The sequence below is a fragment of the Silurus aristotelis genome (assembly GCF_946808225.1).
Source record: "Silurus aristotelis genome assembly, chromosome: 7".
Taxonomy (NCBI): domain Eukaryota; kingdom Metazoa; phylum Chordata; class Actinopteri; order Siluriformes; family Siluridae; genus Silurus; species Silurus aristotelis.
Window position 1 is genome coordinate 16,774,888 of NC_139580.1, and position 16,625 is coordinate 16,791,512.

The 16,625-nt window shown below is 36.3% G+C and overlaps 1 protein-coding gene across 2 annotated transcripts in view; it reads right to left on the reverse strand.

Moving 5' to 3' along the window:
• The window catches only part of cpne8 (copine VIII), a 37,061-nt gene that overhangs the window by 4,055 nt on the left and 16,381 nt on the right, over positions 1 to 16,625 (reverse strand). Inside the window, exons 3-19 of one of the 2 annotated variants that reach the window (XM_083546683.1) lie at positions 16,324 to 16,370; positions 15,660 to 15,763; positions 14,721 to 14,760; positions 12,438 to 12,514; positions 10,680 to 10,743; positions 10,286 to 10,389; positions 8,866 to 8,970; positions 8,022 to 8,063; positions 7,848 to 7,923; positions 7,199 to 7,255; positions 5,611 to 5,672; positions 5,025 to 5,071; positions 4,453 to 4,634; positions 2,625 to 2,752; positions 2,328 to 2,430; positions 1,604 to 1,661; positions 1,296 to 1,369 (exon numbers count right to left, since the gene is read on the reverse strand). In XM_083546683.1, coding sequence (XP_083402809.1) covers positions 1,296 to 1,369; positions 1,604 to 1,661; positions 2,328 to 2,430; positions 2,625 to 2,752; positions 4,453 to 4,634; positions 5,025 to 5,071; positions 5,611 to 5,672; positions 7,199 to 7,255; positions 7,848 to 7,923; positions 8,022 to 8,063; positions 8,866 to 8,970; positions 10,286 to 10,389; positions 10,680 to 10,743; positions 12,438 to 12,514; positions 14,721 to 14,760; positions 15,660 to 15,763; positions 16,324 to 16,370 — 1,370 coding nt within the window. Of the gene's footprint in view, positions 1 to 1,295; positions 1,370 to 1,603; positions 1,662 to 2,327; positions 2,431 to 2,624; positions 2,753 to 4,452; positions 4,635 to 5,024; positions 5,072 to 5,610; positions 5,673 to 6,910; positions 7,002 to 7,198; positions 7,256 to 7,847; positions 7,924 to 8,021; positions 8,064 to 8,865; positions 8,971 to 10,285; positions 10,390 to 10,679; positions 10,744 to 12,437; positions 12,515 to 14,720; positions 14,761 to 15,659; positions 15,764 to 16,323; positions 16,371 to 16,625 lie in introns of those variants that run through there. The other variant, XM_083546684.1, reaches the window with a different exon arrangement.

The window sequence follows — 16,625 nt, forward strand, 5'->3', positions numbered from 1 at the left end:
GAAACGCTTTGGGAATGCTTTGCGTTGTCCATGCTCCGAATCACGTGTATAATCAGTCCAATAAAAAGCGTGGCGTCAGCGGTATGGTGACGTCACGACCAGGAAGCAAAAAATCACATGGAGTGAAACCAGCGCCAGCTTCTGTTGTTCAGGAAGTGCTCTGTGTGTGTCTGTCCAGTAAGGTAAGAGAGTTTTTCCTTCTTTTCGTGACATGAAAGCAACAAAAAAGACAAAGCACTGCTTTTGTCCCTGCTTTCCTCCTTGCCCCCGCTATATCACGGGGGGAAATGCACAAACTATGTGTTGCTTGTCTGGGAGTGGAGCATGCTAGATCGGTTCTCAAGAGAGCTGACTGTGCAGATTGTGCTCGCATGACTATGCAAACGCTCTGCTCTTGGAGAGCAGTCTTTGAGGAGGATGCTCCCGCTCTTTGTGGTTCTGGCCCCGCTTTAGCCGAGGCAAAGTGGCATTCAAGGACCTGGGGCTCACAAGTAAACCTCGCAGAAAGGTTGGAGATGGGCTCGTCCCTATGGCCTCCCTCACCTGCTAAGTCCAGTGCCCGATTGCAAGGTTCACTGCATGGTATGAACAATGCTCAGCAGATGAATTGTGGATCCTATTTCTTCCTTTAGTCTCTAAGGCCTTGTCCTCTGGAGTTTCCCTCCAGGACATTTGCATCGCAGTTGGCTGGTCCACCATGCTGACCTATGTCAGGTTTTATAGCCTCAACCTCAATGCCACTCCTGGCCCCTCTGTCCTTCGCCCTAGCTGTGCCATTCACACTAGGCGGGAATCGGTCAATCTGGCTTGACTGGACTCTCGTTCACAAAGCGTTTCTGACACAGATCGAGTTCCTAAAGGGGAACGTCTCCAGGTTACTTATGTAATCGAGGTTCCCAGAGGAAGCGAGATACTGCATCTCTATGCCACACTGCATCCCTGCAGCGCTTTCTTAACTTTTCAAATGCTGACGCTGGTTTCACTCCTTTTAAGTTTCCTGGTTGTAACATCACCACGCCGGTGACGCCATGCTTTCTATTGGACTGATTATACACATGATTTAGAGCGTGGACAAAGTGGAAGCATTCCCAAAGCGTTTCTGACACAGCGTCTTGTAACACATGTAACCTGGAGACTTTCATAAGCTCTTAAAACATCTTCAATGTATTCATACTTTTTATTATTTTACTCATCTGTGTTTTTTTTGTGGGGGAGTTGGCGCTAATAAAGCTTAAACTGTAATAATCAGAAAAGCATAAGAGTTCACAGAAAGATTTAATGGCATCAGAGCCTACCTGTACAATATCTCTTTCTGCAAACCTTCCTCTTGAAGAGATCCTGACCTCATCCCCATCCAATTCAATCATTTCTGTCAAATAAACAAAACAAAATGAAGAAGAAAAGCATTCAGTGTACTAAGTGTTTTTACTGCAGGTTCCTGAAGCTTTTGAATGACTGCTTCATCAAGATTCTAATTTATATAAACACATATTCACCTTACAGATGTGGGGGAAAAATTATACATGCACACCCACACTTATACCCACATAATTACTGCTACTGTTGTAGCACGATAAAGCATTAGTGTTGGTGATTCTCATACCATCAAATTCAGCTGATCCAACTCCCACTATTATTATTGACATTGGAAGACAGGAAGCCTTCAAGCAGAAAAAGATTAAATCACCAAATGCCGAACTTTCCAAGCATAGTATGTCATTAGAAGACAAAAAGCATTAGAACAATGTAAAGGCCTCAAACAAGGCTAATTAGATAACATTGTGTTGCATGCTCCACAGAGATACAGGACATGGCTAGACTGTGAGGTAATGATAAGACCCATAATACAAAGCACATTTATAAAATGACGCGGATGAACAGCTCCTAGTCAGTACTGGAAGTGATAAAGACATGCTGACACATTATATATGACTCCCTTACAGAGCTGGAAGGGTCTAAACTGAACTCGTTCTGCAGGTTGAAAATCACATTTTCGTGTCTAAATTGTCATATGTTTAGAAAAAATGATAAATGAACGCAATTTATATCTTGTTTGTTCTTGTTTTCCTTGTGATTCATTTTGTCTTTTGTATAATATCCTTCAAGGCACATACACTCCTCATAAGTAGGAGTGATTCCGAAACTAATTCAGCTATTCACACATTCTCATTTTTCATCTGAAATATCATCAAATCTGCGTTCATGTCTATAAAAGCTTGTTTATTTTTCACCATAAGCACTTTTACTGTGCATCTAGAGATTAATATAGAAGTAAGTTTTCATAAAGGCCTTAATAACTCTGTGGTGCTAGCTTTAAAATGACCTACATTTACAATGGATTCCTTGGTCTGTGCCATGTCAGAGATAACTCCATCTGAAATAATGAGGAGGATGAAGTACTCTGAGCCATCTTTTATTAATGATGCATACCTGAGTAAGAGAGAGGGTTAAACAAACAACAAAATTACTGTTCTGTACGGATCTGTTTAAAATACCAACAGCATGCAAGTTACTACAGTGTGGTGGGATGTCACCATATCATTTTTCTGCCAGTATGATGGGCTGTAGTGAAGTGCAGTTTATTTTCTGGAATGGTCTCTGAGGTCACTTGTTCTGTTACCCACCTTGCAACATGATTAATGACAGGTGAGAAATATGTGGGACCGTAGAGACGTACACTCTTCAGACTCTGGTAATATGCTTCTATAACTCCTTCAATACCACTGCAGTATGGGTTTCCAGGGTTTCCATTCTAAACACACACACATTACATAAATTACATTCATTGTAATTACTAGTAGTAACAGTGGTATAAACTACTTTTTTTTTATCTCAAAAGGTTTAACTATAGAAAAAAATAATATTGACAGCTTTGTTTTGTTCCTATTCACTAAAAGTGGCAATATTTTATATATATATATAAGAAAAAACAGACACAATAAAGCACTCATCAAGGTTGTGTGAGCAATGCCAGATAAAACAAAAATAATTGTATTGCTCCCCATTTGCTAGCCTGACTGAAACATTGCTAAATCGCAGCTGTTTACTTAAATAAATCTAAAAAATCCTAATGCTCAGCGAAGACCATATGATGCTAGTGTGCAATGCTCTGCTGAAGAAAGCTGCATTAGCAAACAGTAGGCAGCTGTGGGCCGTAGGCATGGCATCTGTTCAGGACCCATATAGAATATAGATTGATACAGACTACTGTATGGAATTTAGTACCTATACACAGTATGTAGACTGTTGAGTGGGTACAGAGAAGGCAATGCTCTAAAATAAAATCTCAACCCCAATAAAATTTACATTTATTTTTTAATCACTTAATTAAGGTATTTCCTACTATTACTTTTCCACTTTTGATGAACATTAACAAAATCAGGAAACAGTAATAAAAAAAGATGGGGGAAAAAAATGAAAATAAGTTAGTCATTAATTTAACTATAGGTCTACACACCTTCAAGGTCCAGACTCAGAGTAGGACGTCAAGATTTAGGATTGAAACTCACACCATGAAATTTATTATGCTATATGATGCTTTATAGGCAAAAGGCGAACTCTACCTTTGTGTGATTGCATCTGTGAGTGATAAAAAACTAAAGAGTGTGAAAGAATGATCTATTGTACTAAATAGCTTTTGAGAGAAGTAAAGTATCTTTTAAATTCTATAAATACTATGGACAATCATGCAGACAATAAATCACAGAGAAAAAGCTGGTTATGAACATGTGGTTACATATGGATTTACAGTGAATAACCTGGGAGTGAGGAAGATAGCCCTGGAGCCCTTACCCCAATTCACCATCAATATCAACAACAACAATGCATCTATGTATTGAAATAATTACTAGAAAATGAAAAACCACAGTCAAAGGTTTCTGTTGTTTTAATCTTTTTACTCTCACAGGTGAAAAACACTGATTGTAGCAGAAATAGCATGTAAATAATATTAATTTCTTAACTGTATGCAGGTGTAAGCACTTACTCATTACATGCTTGTTCTCTGGGATGTTTCAATTAAATTAAATTTAATTCAATTAAATTCAATTCAATTTAGTTTCATTTTAGTTCTATAGAGCTTTTAACAATGGAAATTGTCCCAAAGCAGCTTCACAGTGACAAAAGCATTATGAAGACACATTGAATTTATGTGTCAATAAGTTTGTCTATTATAAGTTTATACCAAGTGGTAACAGAGAGAAGCAAAAATTACTTGACGGTAAGGAACAAACCTTGAGAGATGCTAGACTCAAAAGGGGAACTCAATGTCATCTGGGTGGCACCAAATGTCCATTCATTATAATTTTCATTATAATTTTACTATCCTGAATGAATGCTTTTTGCAACAATATTATACTGTTTTCATAATTCAAAAAACAATCTTTAATTTCTTTAAGATAATTAAAGAAACTAGTAACCCTTTGTAGATATTATACTCAAAGATTTGCTCACCAAAGCAAACTCGTGTGATACCCTGCCATCAGGAGGAAGCTTTGCTCCAAACCCCAGTGCAGGAAACATCTTATCACTGTCATAGTCTTGAATAATCTCACCCACAGCCCTCAGAGCCATGGCATAGGCATTGAGCTGGTATGGGTTCATGTAGTGAAGAGAGGTGGGCTGGGATGGGTTTCCTGCTCAAAAAGGGAAAAAGAGCAATTAATTTAGTCTTTGGCACTTTAGATAATGAGGATTGATTAAATATCCCTGATTTACTCATGTGAATGGTCTTACAGTATGTGTGGGTGATGTATCAGAGTAGATACATGATCAGATCTCATGTCTGTTACTTTGAATCCAATCAAGCATTAACATTATGTGTTGACTTAATAAGAATTAGTGAGTTTTATGAAAATGGTTTGACGTGAATTGAGAAAGAGAAGGTTGAGAAGTTTGTCTCAGTTTGCATGGAGTCACTGAACAAACACAGAGAGAAGACCAAGCCTATGAGAGACTCTGATAACATGGAATCATCACATGAAAGCATTTAATTATAGAATAATCTTCTGGAAAGATAAGCTTACCATTTGATGCGGTAAAATCGATTGCCACTGTGAAATTAATCTGAGTACTGCAAAAGAATACAAAGTGACAGGCTGCATGAGAACCTTTGTTCTTGATAACAGCTAATTGGCATAAACGTGCACTATGTGCACTTTCTAAAGATATTTAAAACTCTAGACCATTTCGCTAAACAAAACACTGCATTTCACTGTTAAATTTAATGAGGTATGTCAGCCACAGTAAATGCTATATACTAAAAATAATTTATGCAAATCAAATTCTTCTAGTGTTTGCTTAAGAAGCAGGTCCTGTGCTATAAATAGCTCATGCTATTTTTAGTATGGGTTGTTATGGCATCTCTAATGTAGCAAAGCCTTTTATCAGTGCAAGCCTTCTGACATGATAGGAAGGAGAGAACAAGAGCAAAATAAAAATAGCTCTCCTTGGCTCAAAGTGATTGACAGCTACAGAATCAAAGACATCGATTAGGTAAACACATTAAAAGTAGAACAGAAGGTTAAAATGTATCATGCACACAAACTTGCATACACACGCACACACACAAATGCACAGTGGAACCCCAAGTGTGTATAATCTATTGCTCACCCTCCTTTAATGTAGTCCAGAAAGGTGACTTCAACATCTATGAGGCATGACAGCAGAGTCACCTGTTGAGATTAAAGTTTGGTAACACTTCCTATTTACAGCCCTTAAACACACCATTACACATCCAATAAGCAATGCATACTTCATTCATAAACAGCTTCATGAATTAACCTAAAAAATAGCCAATATACCACAATATTTGAAAATGTTTTCAAAATACACAGTATTTTGAGATTAAATTATCTTAAATAATTAAGGCCCACTTCAGGTTGGTGGGGAGTTCCTGCCGCAAGTGGAGGAGTTTAAGTATCTTGGGGTTTTGTTCACGAGTGAGGGAAGGGTGGAACGGGAGATTGACAGACGGATCGGTGCAGCTTCTGCAGTAATGCGGTCGATGTACCGGTCTGTCGTGGTGAAGAAGGAGCTGAGCCGCAAGGCGAAACTTTCTATTTACCGGTCAATCTACGTTCCTACTCTCACCTATGGTCATGAGCTCTGGGTCATGACCGAAAGGACAAGATCCCGGATACAGGCGGCCGAAATGTGCTTCCTCCGCAGGGTGGCTGGGCGATCCCTTAGAGATAGGGTGAGAAGCTTAGTCACTCGGGAGGAGCTTGGAGTAGATCCGCTGCTCCTCCACATCGAGAGGGGTCAGCTGAGGTGGCTCGGGCATCTGTTCCGGATGCCTCCTGGACGCCTTCCTGGGAAGGTGTTCCGGGCGCGTCCCACTGGGAGGAGACCCCGGGGAAGACCTAGGACACGCTGGAGAGACTATGTCTCCCGGCTGGCCTGGGAACGCCTTGGTGTCCCCCCGGAAGAGCTGGAAGAAGTGTCTAGGGAGAGGGAAGTCTGGGCATCTTTGCTTTGGCATCGGATAAGCGGGAGAAGATGGATGGATGGATGGATTATCTTAAATATTAAAAAATACACAAAGTATATATATTCTTTTTTTTTTTTTTTTTTTTTTTTTTAAATAAATAAATAAATGAATAAAAGCAATGGTATACACTTGGAAATCATTATTTATTCAAATGCAATATTGTTATAGCATAGCTCTTTGCACCTGCAGAATTATACTGATGTTTTTTTTTTTACACACACTTCAAAAAAAAAATATAAGCAGTGATATTGTTAGTCTTTCTGTAAGGAGAAATTTAATTTTGTAAGGAGTTTCACATTGAGAGGTAAACTAACTTCACTGGCACGTTGCTGCAAGGGAAAAGGGATTTTGAGGATGTATTATTATAAGAAAATAACCATATTAAGGGTAGTAACACTGTCACACTAATCTGCATCATACTATACTGCAGGTGATCATTTTCCTATAACAGCATTGCCCCCACATATAGCTGGGCGCTTTCAGTTGATGTGATGATGATTTTAATCACATGGCACTTAGTTTATAAAGATGTTGTGCATTGCTTATGAAGACATAATGTAGGACCTACAATAAGAAGTTTTACCAATATTGACATTTGTTAGAACATCAATGTAGTCTGTCTTTGGTTTAAACATTTACGTGTACTTTAAAATAATAATAAAAAAAATATTATTATAACATAAAACATTAATTCAAGAATTAACTCACACTTCCTGAATTGTGGTATTTCTTCTTCTTCTTCTTCTTTTTCTTGATGTTTAGTACCTGAAAAAAACAACACTTCTCACCTCACCTGGACAAAAAGTACCTCTATGTATTTCATAACGAAGTACACAACCTCCAAAGATGCATTATGACAACCTCATCAGCTATATTTAATCACATATTCCTCTCACTAACTCAGTTTTCAGTCTAACATTGATCTGTGACAATTCCAAACATTTGTTAGCTGCCCATTTTGATTAGTATTGCACAAGATTCCACTTTTTATGACATATTCTTGTCTGGTTTATGTCTGTTTGCCGTTCAAATGCATCTGCTTCTTGGATAGATCTCTCTTTCTCTTAGCTTATATCTGTGTATGTAATTGACAAGAGCTAAAAATAGAAATCCTGAAACAGAGATGTATCCTTATGCATTCCTAAAGAAAAGCTTATGCTGTATGTCCATGTATATGTCCTAATATACAGTGGCCTTAGAATTACTGTATAAGGCTCAATCTGCCATGGCAATTCCACAGTATACATTATAATACTAATATCATTATATGTTTTTAAGGTATATGTGTGTGTGTGTGTGTGTGTGTGTGTGTGTGTGTGTGTGTGTGTGTGTGTGTGTGTGTGTGTGTAAAACTTACCTCCCAAACACTGAACTGAGACTGGCCTTTGGAGAGTTCCCTATAACTGGTCTTGAACTCTCCAATATAGTCATGCCTCAAAAAACAAATGATCACAGAGCATCATACTTTCACTTTTATATATTTGACCATCAAATTTAATGTGTAAATGCTGCCAAATATTAAATGTCTCACCCTCCATCTCTGTCCCAGTCATATACCTCAATCTTTATTGCTCTGCAAAATAAATCAAATAACTATAAAAGCCAAAAAAACTTTTTAGGCAAGTTTTATTGTCAAACTTTTTTTTTATAAAAGCATGATATTGCAAACAGTGAATAATCTTTGCTTATTTGTCTTTTCATATGGTATCTGTCCACAGGTACAGAGTGAGAAGATAAAAAAAAAAGATCTGTTAGGTCTCCGCATCCCAATGAAGGCAGTGCTAAAACACCATGCACTCTGCTGTTAGTGTAAAAATGCTATCATTATTTTAACATTTCAACACAAGCAAGAATTTTATAACAATTCATTGAATTTTTAAGAATTAAGTAACTATTTACCAAAATGATAACACCTACACCGTCATTACACAGTCAAGTGAAAATGTTTGTATTCACAAAGGTCAAAGTACAAAATGTAATTTATATCAATATGATTTTTAGTATAACAGGTGTCATAACTGTGTCATAACGGTTTATCTTCCACATATATTTAAAAGTTTTGTCTCTATTATCCTTACTCTCATCTGAACAGCTTCAGGATACTCCCAGGTATATTATTTTCCTTTTGGTTACCAGCTCATATTTCTTTGCATCTCTGTTCTAGCTCTGCCAACATATCAATGGCAAAATGTATTTATAATTTTTGTTTTTCCTGTATGTTTGGATTATTGCAGCATGCACCCGCATTTCAAATAACAAGATAACAATTAAAAACATCTACAGTATATGTTACATTATATAATTTGAACATTTGACTTTATTCACAAACAATGTTTAGAGTAAAAGTATAGACTTCTTTGGATCAGTGAACTCACCTGTCATAGTCTCCATTGCACAGTGCTCTAACTGGGATTTTAAAGGCCTGCCACACAGGGTCCAGGGTGTTCTTTACCACTTCAGTCTTATGGCAAATGGTGTATCTGTTCAACAATAACCATTAGACAAAAATATAGATTAGAATTTACCCAGAACAAGTACACTCACTATCCACTTTAATGGAAACACCTGTACACCTGCTTATTTATGCAGTTATTCAATCAGCCAATCATACAGAAGCAGTGTAATGCATGAAATTATGCAGGTACAGGTCAGAAGCTTCAGTTAGTTCTTGCATCGAACATCAGAATAAATCTGAAAAATGTGAACTTGGTGCCTGGAATAAGTATTTTATAAACTGCTGATTGCTTTGGATTTTTATAGTCAACAATCTGTAAGTAAAAGTGACTGTTCTGTGGATGGAAGCATCTTGTTGATGAGAGCGTTGAAGGAAAATGGTCAACTTGGTTTCAGCTGCCTGGAAGGACAGACTAACTCAAATTACTCAAAACAACTGAAAGTGCTCTTTAAAAATTGTGCTGAGCAGAAAAGCATCAGCATGCACAAAACATCAACTCTTGAACTGGAGGGGCTACAAGGCTAAATCAGCTCCTGTCAGGAACAGAAATTAGAAATACTTAAAAAAAATTACCTGGTTTGAAATGTGCATGATGTAAATGTTTCATACCATTCTGTGTAAATCCTAGAGATTAGCAGTTCATAAAATACTCAAACCAGCCCAATAGGCACACTAGCAAAACGCACACTATCACTGCTCGACTGGTCCCATCTTCTCTCAGGGGAAGCAGAAATGGCAAAAGCACACACATCCTTCACTCAAGTAGAAGTACGGATACTTATATACTATATATTATATATTATGCTTTGCTAGTTGTTAGCTTCGTAGGCTAGCCTATGTCTTTGGTGCATGATAGCCAGGAAATGATACACCAGTGGAAGGTTGTAAAAGCCGCATAATGACAAGACAAATTGAGCACAATGAGAGGAAGACATTTTGATCATGTCTAAACTAAATTAAGGAGTCTGGTTTGGAAATGTAAGAAGTAGAAAGTACAAATAACTGTGTAAGAAATGTAATGAGTAAAAGTAAAAAGTTGTTAGAAAAATACATAGTAAAGTAATAATGCCATAAATGTAAATATACATTACTTCTTTATTCTGATGTTTAAAATGAAAATTTTGCACTGCATTGTGGCCACATGATTGGGTGGTTAGATAACTGCATTAATGTGTAAATGTATAGGTGTGTTTAATAAAAAGCACAGTGGGTGTATACCGAAAAACCAAAAAAAAACATGAGACTGTTCCTGTGGTCATGACTAATTGGTCCAAATTTTAACCAAAATGCATTATATATATAATACACTTGATCCATGTTCAGATAAGTAAAACGCTCACGTTCCATCTTCATTGCTGCGGTAGAAGACAAGAAATGGGTCTGACTTGCCGAAAAAGTCCTTCTTATCTAGATTGTTTCCACAAAATTGCAGTAATACTGATTCCTAAAAAAAAAATTAAAAATAAAAAAATTAACAGTTGCAAAGTGAGCCTTAAGCGTGCACACGTGTGTGTGTGTGTGTGTGTGTGTGTGTGTGTGTGTATGTGTGTGTGTGTGTGTGTGTGTGTGTGCGCATACATGAGTTATGAGCATATTGTATATAAATTATTCAACAGAAATATTTTATGGAGAAGACAAAGTACAGAGAAAGTATATAACAGCTGTGAAGACTGTCTAACAGAAATGTGGATAAGACGGAACATTAGGAGTGCAAATACAATAAATATTACTTACCCGACAATTTCCAAGTTCCTCTGCTTTAACAATGATGGTCCCACAGTTTTTACCAGGGATGCCACTATAACATAAATGATAGATTGTGTCATGCAGTGTTCTGGCAATGTTACAACATTGTGAACTATTTCATTTAATAAATTCTTTAAACAGCTGTATACACCATTCATGGCAATAAATATACATGTGCATAAAAATGACAGACTTATACAAACAGGCATCTGCTTTGTCAATTCTAACCAATTTTTGCAATTATTTTGAACTGTTGTAGTAAGGAGGCTTGTATGATTTCAGTTTGCATCATACACCCAAAACACAGCTCCAATAAGATCCTGCAGTTAACAGGCAAAATAAAAAAAAATCTAAAATATTATCAGAAAGAACACATTTATCTGAGACAGATTTTTAATTAGTCATAAAAATTTATTAAACAGGACATTTAATGCAACATTGGGGGTTTATGAGTGTCTACTAAACTTACTAGGCCAACTTTTGGCCCCAGGTATATATTTAACATCTGTAGAAAAAAATATTTTTAACAAAAAAAGAATTAGTAAACACCAGGCAGCAGGAGACAATCTGCTGCTTTTGCTATGCCTGTTTGAGTGTCTGTTTCAATTTTGCTAAGTAGGTTTCTATAGTATCATCGGATGATGGACTAGAGTGTAGCCAGAAATCAATGAATAAATAAAGCAAGTCTGTAATCTGGTTTGAATGAGCACTAGGCCCTTTGGTGCACCGAGATGACCACTCTCCTAAATTACCACACACATACACCTACATACACTCTGTTTTTCCTCTTGAGAAAAGAGAGTCAGCAAGAGACACAGAGAAGAAATAAATAAAAGCGGTGTTGTTTCCTTTTGATTTTAGTTGTTGTGGTACAAATGTTTATAGAGTGTGATTAGCCTGTGTGGCTTATTTTTAATAATGAGCCTACACATTGCAGTGTATTCTGTAAGGGTTAGTTTATAATGTGATGTATTACTGAGGGAAAAAAAGGGAATGCAAGTCTTCAGAAAAGCATAATATTCCGGTATCTGGTAGACAAAATACATATTAAAACCTTTAGGAAAAAAATCATTCATGCAATTTATGGACAAAAGTATTAAAACAAAAGATTTTTCCAGTCATAAGTGGTTCCAAGTTACCATCTTAGATATGGTAGTATTGGATTTTCTCTTCACTTAAACTATGAGACCCATAGACCCATAGACCCATAGACGAGTCAGCTTAGACCATGCAATTGAATTGTTTCTCAAGGAAAATAGACACTTTATAAATGCTATAGCATGGGCAATAAATGGAATGGAGATTATGTAAAGCAATGACACACTTTTGTGAAGTCTATTTGCAATAAAAAATAAAATCAAGGTTTTCATTAACATATGTGCATATGTTATAATGAATGAAAAGATAAATGAGTAAATGAAACTCTGCTTATATAACTCCTACAAAGAGGTACATTCATACATCATTATTTAGTGGTGCCTAGACATATCCCTGTACACTGGGCCTATTATTTACATACACACACTCAAGCACATGAAATATTCACTAAAGCACCGATGTGTACACGATCCATACACTAATAAAACAAGCATGCATTTATAAACACAAAAACAAACTCAATGTACAAACAGTATATTGATATTTAAATGTAGTGGTCAGCAAGTAACACTGAAATGGCAAAGACCCCCTGTAAGATAGTGATATGCAGTGAAGTGAAAAGGGTGAAAGTTCAAAAGCATTACTCACATCAGTGATCTCTCCATACGACTACCTGGAGAACCAACCACCTCTCCAAGCGTACAGTACATCTGGCCCAGGAAATCCTAATCTCTCACACACACACACACACACACACACACACACACACACACACACACACACACACACACACACACACACACACACACACACACACACACACACACACACACAAACTTATCATAAGATTGTGTCCATGAGTTTACAGACAAAAAATAACATGTATTTTTCTTTTTTTTTGCTCCAAATATTTGTATCTCTATGTGGATTTAAACACAAAGTGGGTGTGGCCTTAACCCGGTGGCCTTACTGTATATAATTTTTTTAATTAAATTAATATTTTTGTACATTAAATTTAATGTACATTTAACAGCATTTGGCAGAGGCCCTTATCCAGAGCGACCTACAACTGAGCAGGGGAGGGTTAAGGGCCTTGCTCAAGGGCTTATTAGTGGCAGATTGGTGGTGGTGGAATTTTAACCTGTGACCTTCCAATCTAAAGTCCAAAATCCCTTAACCACTGTGCTACCATCTCCCTAATTTAAAATACTCCCCAATATTACTCCCCTGTCCATCATTTTTATAATCGAGCATAGCCCATTATACATGGAGTACAATAAAAGTTGTTTTACCCTAAATACATAATAAAGTGTTGAATAATTGTAGAGATATGAAAACTAAGCAAAACAGCAATCATTGTTTACCCTTAACATTTAGGTGTGATGATGTGCTATAGCATGCAAAAACTTTGGTGTCAGGACTCTCAAGCTCTGAAATATAATAATCACACTGCTTGTAAATATTAATAAAAAAAAAAAAAAAGAGATGATAAATAAATATGTGTATGTGTAAATTACACCACTGCCTCACCTTACTTTAGTACACACATTAAACATGCCAGCAGGCACAACTTCTCCAGTTGTTCATTGCATTTGCAATTAATTGTCACTCACATGGGACACTCAGAGGCTAATGCCTTCCGTTCATCTGGATAATTATTCAAGATCACTGCTTCATTAACTCAATCTTTTGTACAACTGATGATTCACATTAGCCTTTGATTGCGGATGTGTAACAGCAGAATGTGGAAACCTCGGCAATTATTTCCACTGAGTCAGCCCCTTAATACGGAGCACTGGGCCCGGAGCTAAACTCGACTAAGGAGAGAAAAAAGCTGCTCTCCCCAAAGACACACTTTTCATAGCACCAAGCAGCATTAAGGGAGTCGGCTTTACGAGTCGGCCACACTGTAATATAGCTGCAAATGCACCACATATATTATTGAGAACCGTTATTAACACAAGGGTGTTATTTTAAAAAAAAGTTTCAAAGAACAACTATACACAAGACTCCTTTCCACTGAAACTCGTAATGTCTACCTGAGCTGCGTGGGCGTAACAGTTCAGAGGGTCGTCCAGGTCGCACTGCAGATGCTATACTGTCTGCAGTTCCTGCCTAAAGTGCATACTATATTTGTGAAAATTTATTTCCAAGTTTTATTTTGTAATATGAGCTCAGTAATCTCACATTATTTTAACTGGCAGCATCTAAAATCTGCAACAGCTAAAATACAATATAAACGTGGTTTAACTGTCATTTCTGCAACAAGGATAAAAGGAGATTATTTCTTTACAATTTTTGCCCAATTTTCCAGAGGGATATTATAATAAACTAGATACTCATAAACACATGTGTAGCAACCTAGGAAACTCCTTTTTTTACTAAATGTGTTAAACTTTATCAAACATAAGTAACAATATACTGCTCTGTTTGCCCAAATGTTACAGATGAAAGATTCCTTACATGCATTTCAATACAGACAGTACACTCTGACAACCAATTTATGATTTTAAACCATACAATGCTCATTTCTATCATCCTGGGGCAAATAGCTATACAACCTGATCAAAGACTGATATTTGATACTGAAAATTGAATATACTGAATATAATGGAAATTAGCAATGTGAGCTCTTCAGGCAGATTGCCTGTTCTGCCATAGAATTTGTTAATGTGTAAAATAAATCTATATTATATAGAATACTATATATATGGTAGTGTTTTATATATATATATATATATATATATATATATATATATATATATATATATATATATATATATATATATATATATATAAATCAGTTGTGATTTTGGTAAAAAAAAAAGATTATGGTAGTGTTATAAAGAAAAACATTTTTGCCACAGTGACATCCCATGGATTTTTCCAGACTGCAACACAAATAACAAAGAGATGTTATCAATCACTTACATGTTTGGACAGGTTTTCACTCTTTGAGTCAAGGTCATATCTGCAGGAAATGACAAGAAACTCAATAGTTGCTATAAAGCAAATAGTAACAGGAAATACTATGATTCCTTAACATTCTACCACATTAAATGTAACTATAAACAGCTCAAATGCAAATTCCTGATGTATTGTTAAACATTGTGGAACAAAACATTTTAGGAGGTGCTTTTTTATCAAAATAAACTCTTTCCCATCAGACCCTGTTGCACAGTATGCCTGATAGTTTTATTTGTCAAACTTTAAATCATCTAGAATCACAAAATTCCCTTATGTATAACTAAGTTTTATTTTTACAGTTGGAAGGTATGTTTTACAAAGTACACCATCATATATGCATAACCATCATATATACATACTCATATATAACACAACCACTACTCAGTGCTTCTGACTGACACAAATCAAATCTGTAGATTTGTGAGCTGTTTTAGTTATGCATAATAGGAATTGTGTTGTGTGCAACGTGTGTGCATATGTGTGTGCATGTGTGTGTGTGTGTGTGTGTGTGTGTGTGTGTGTGTGTGTGTGTGTGTGTGTGTGCGAGATCTTTATGGAATAAGGACTGATGACTGAAGTTAATAATGCATAAATGTAATTTCTTTATCCCTGCAAATTATATGTTTGAACAACTTCATGCAAGCTTTTGCCTAACAGGCAAGTGTGTATGAGTGTGTGTGTGTTTGTTTTATGAATGCAAAGAATGATATTTAATTGGATTTCAATGTCACATGAATAAAAGTACAGCATCTACCACACATTAAATATACAGCTACCTCTTATCATGGATTTCTTCAACTCCACTCAAATTCTAAATTCATAAATTTCAGGCAGTAACAACTAAACTATTAGAGACATGTTACATATCTAAACAGCTCATATGTGCACACTGTTGATACTCACAGGTCAAAGCGTAGGTTTTGCCTTTCTTCAAAAAAGAAATCTACGATGAATTTTCGAACAAAGTCTGGGTTCAGGGTGTTACTGATGGCTTCTGTTCTCCTATACTGCATGAAACAAGACACACATTTTGGCAACATGTTACCACTAGCAACATGCTAATGGAGCTGATCCTGCTTAAAGCTCTTCTTTGATATTTTACGATTTGATTTGACACAATAACAATTATTTGTGTGTCTCTCTCTATTGAGTTTTCTCAGTAGCAGCTCATGACCATAGATTTTAGCCCAGGCTGAATTACATTAATAGTTGATAATGACATGGTCGTAAAGAACATTTTATTAAGAGAGTATCACACTTGAGTAATCCTATCAGCTTTTATCTAGTGAGTCAATGTAATCATTGTCATTTTGTATTACAAAAGAATTTCAATTGCATAGCATTACGAATGAGGACTTCATGAGGATGAACATGAATGGCTGTAGTCAGTGAGCTGCTACTGCATTTTCTTCTTTTAGGAACTCTAATGTATGTTTAAAGAGCAGTGTAAAAGTGCAGCAATCAGTAAGCATTTAATTGCCATCTGAAGCGTGATAAGGCAATTACTTTTAGATTATACACACAGACCCCTACCCACCCACACACACACACACACACACACACTCACCTCTCTCCACTCCCGGCTTGCCACCTTTTGAGTGTAAAGCACGCAAACTGAAGAAACACAAAAGGAAAAAATGCAGAGGTGTAGATTTATTTTTTTTGAGTTCACTTTTTATCTCTAAGAAGACACCATACACCATTATAGACAATCTCAAACTAGGCTATAACTGCAGAAATTACAAAAGCTAATTTAATGTTACTGTAGCAGAATGAAGCATGTTGTTCACTAATCTGTATACTCATATTCATACCGCAGGGATTATTTAAATGGTGTTTCACGTATTAAATGTGTATTCAAATTGTAAT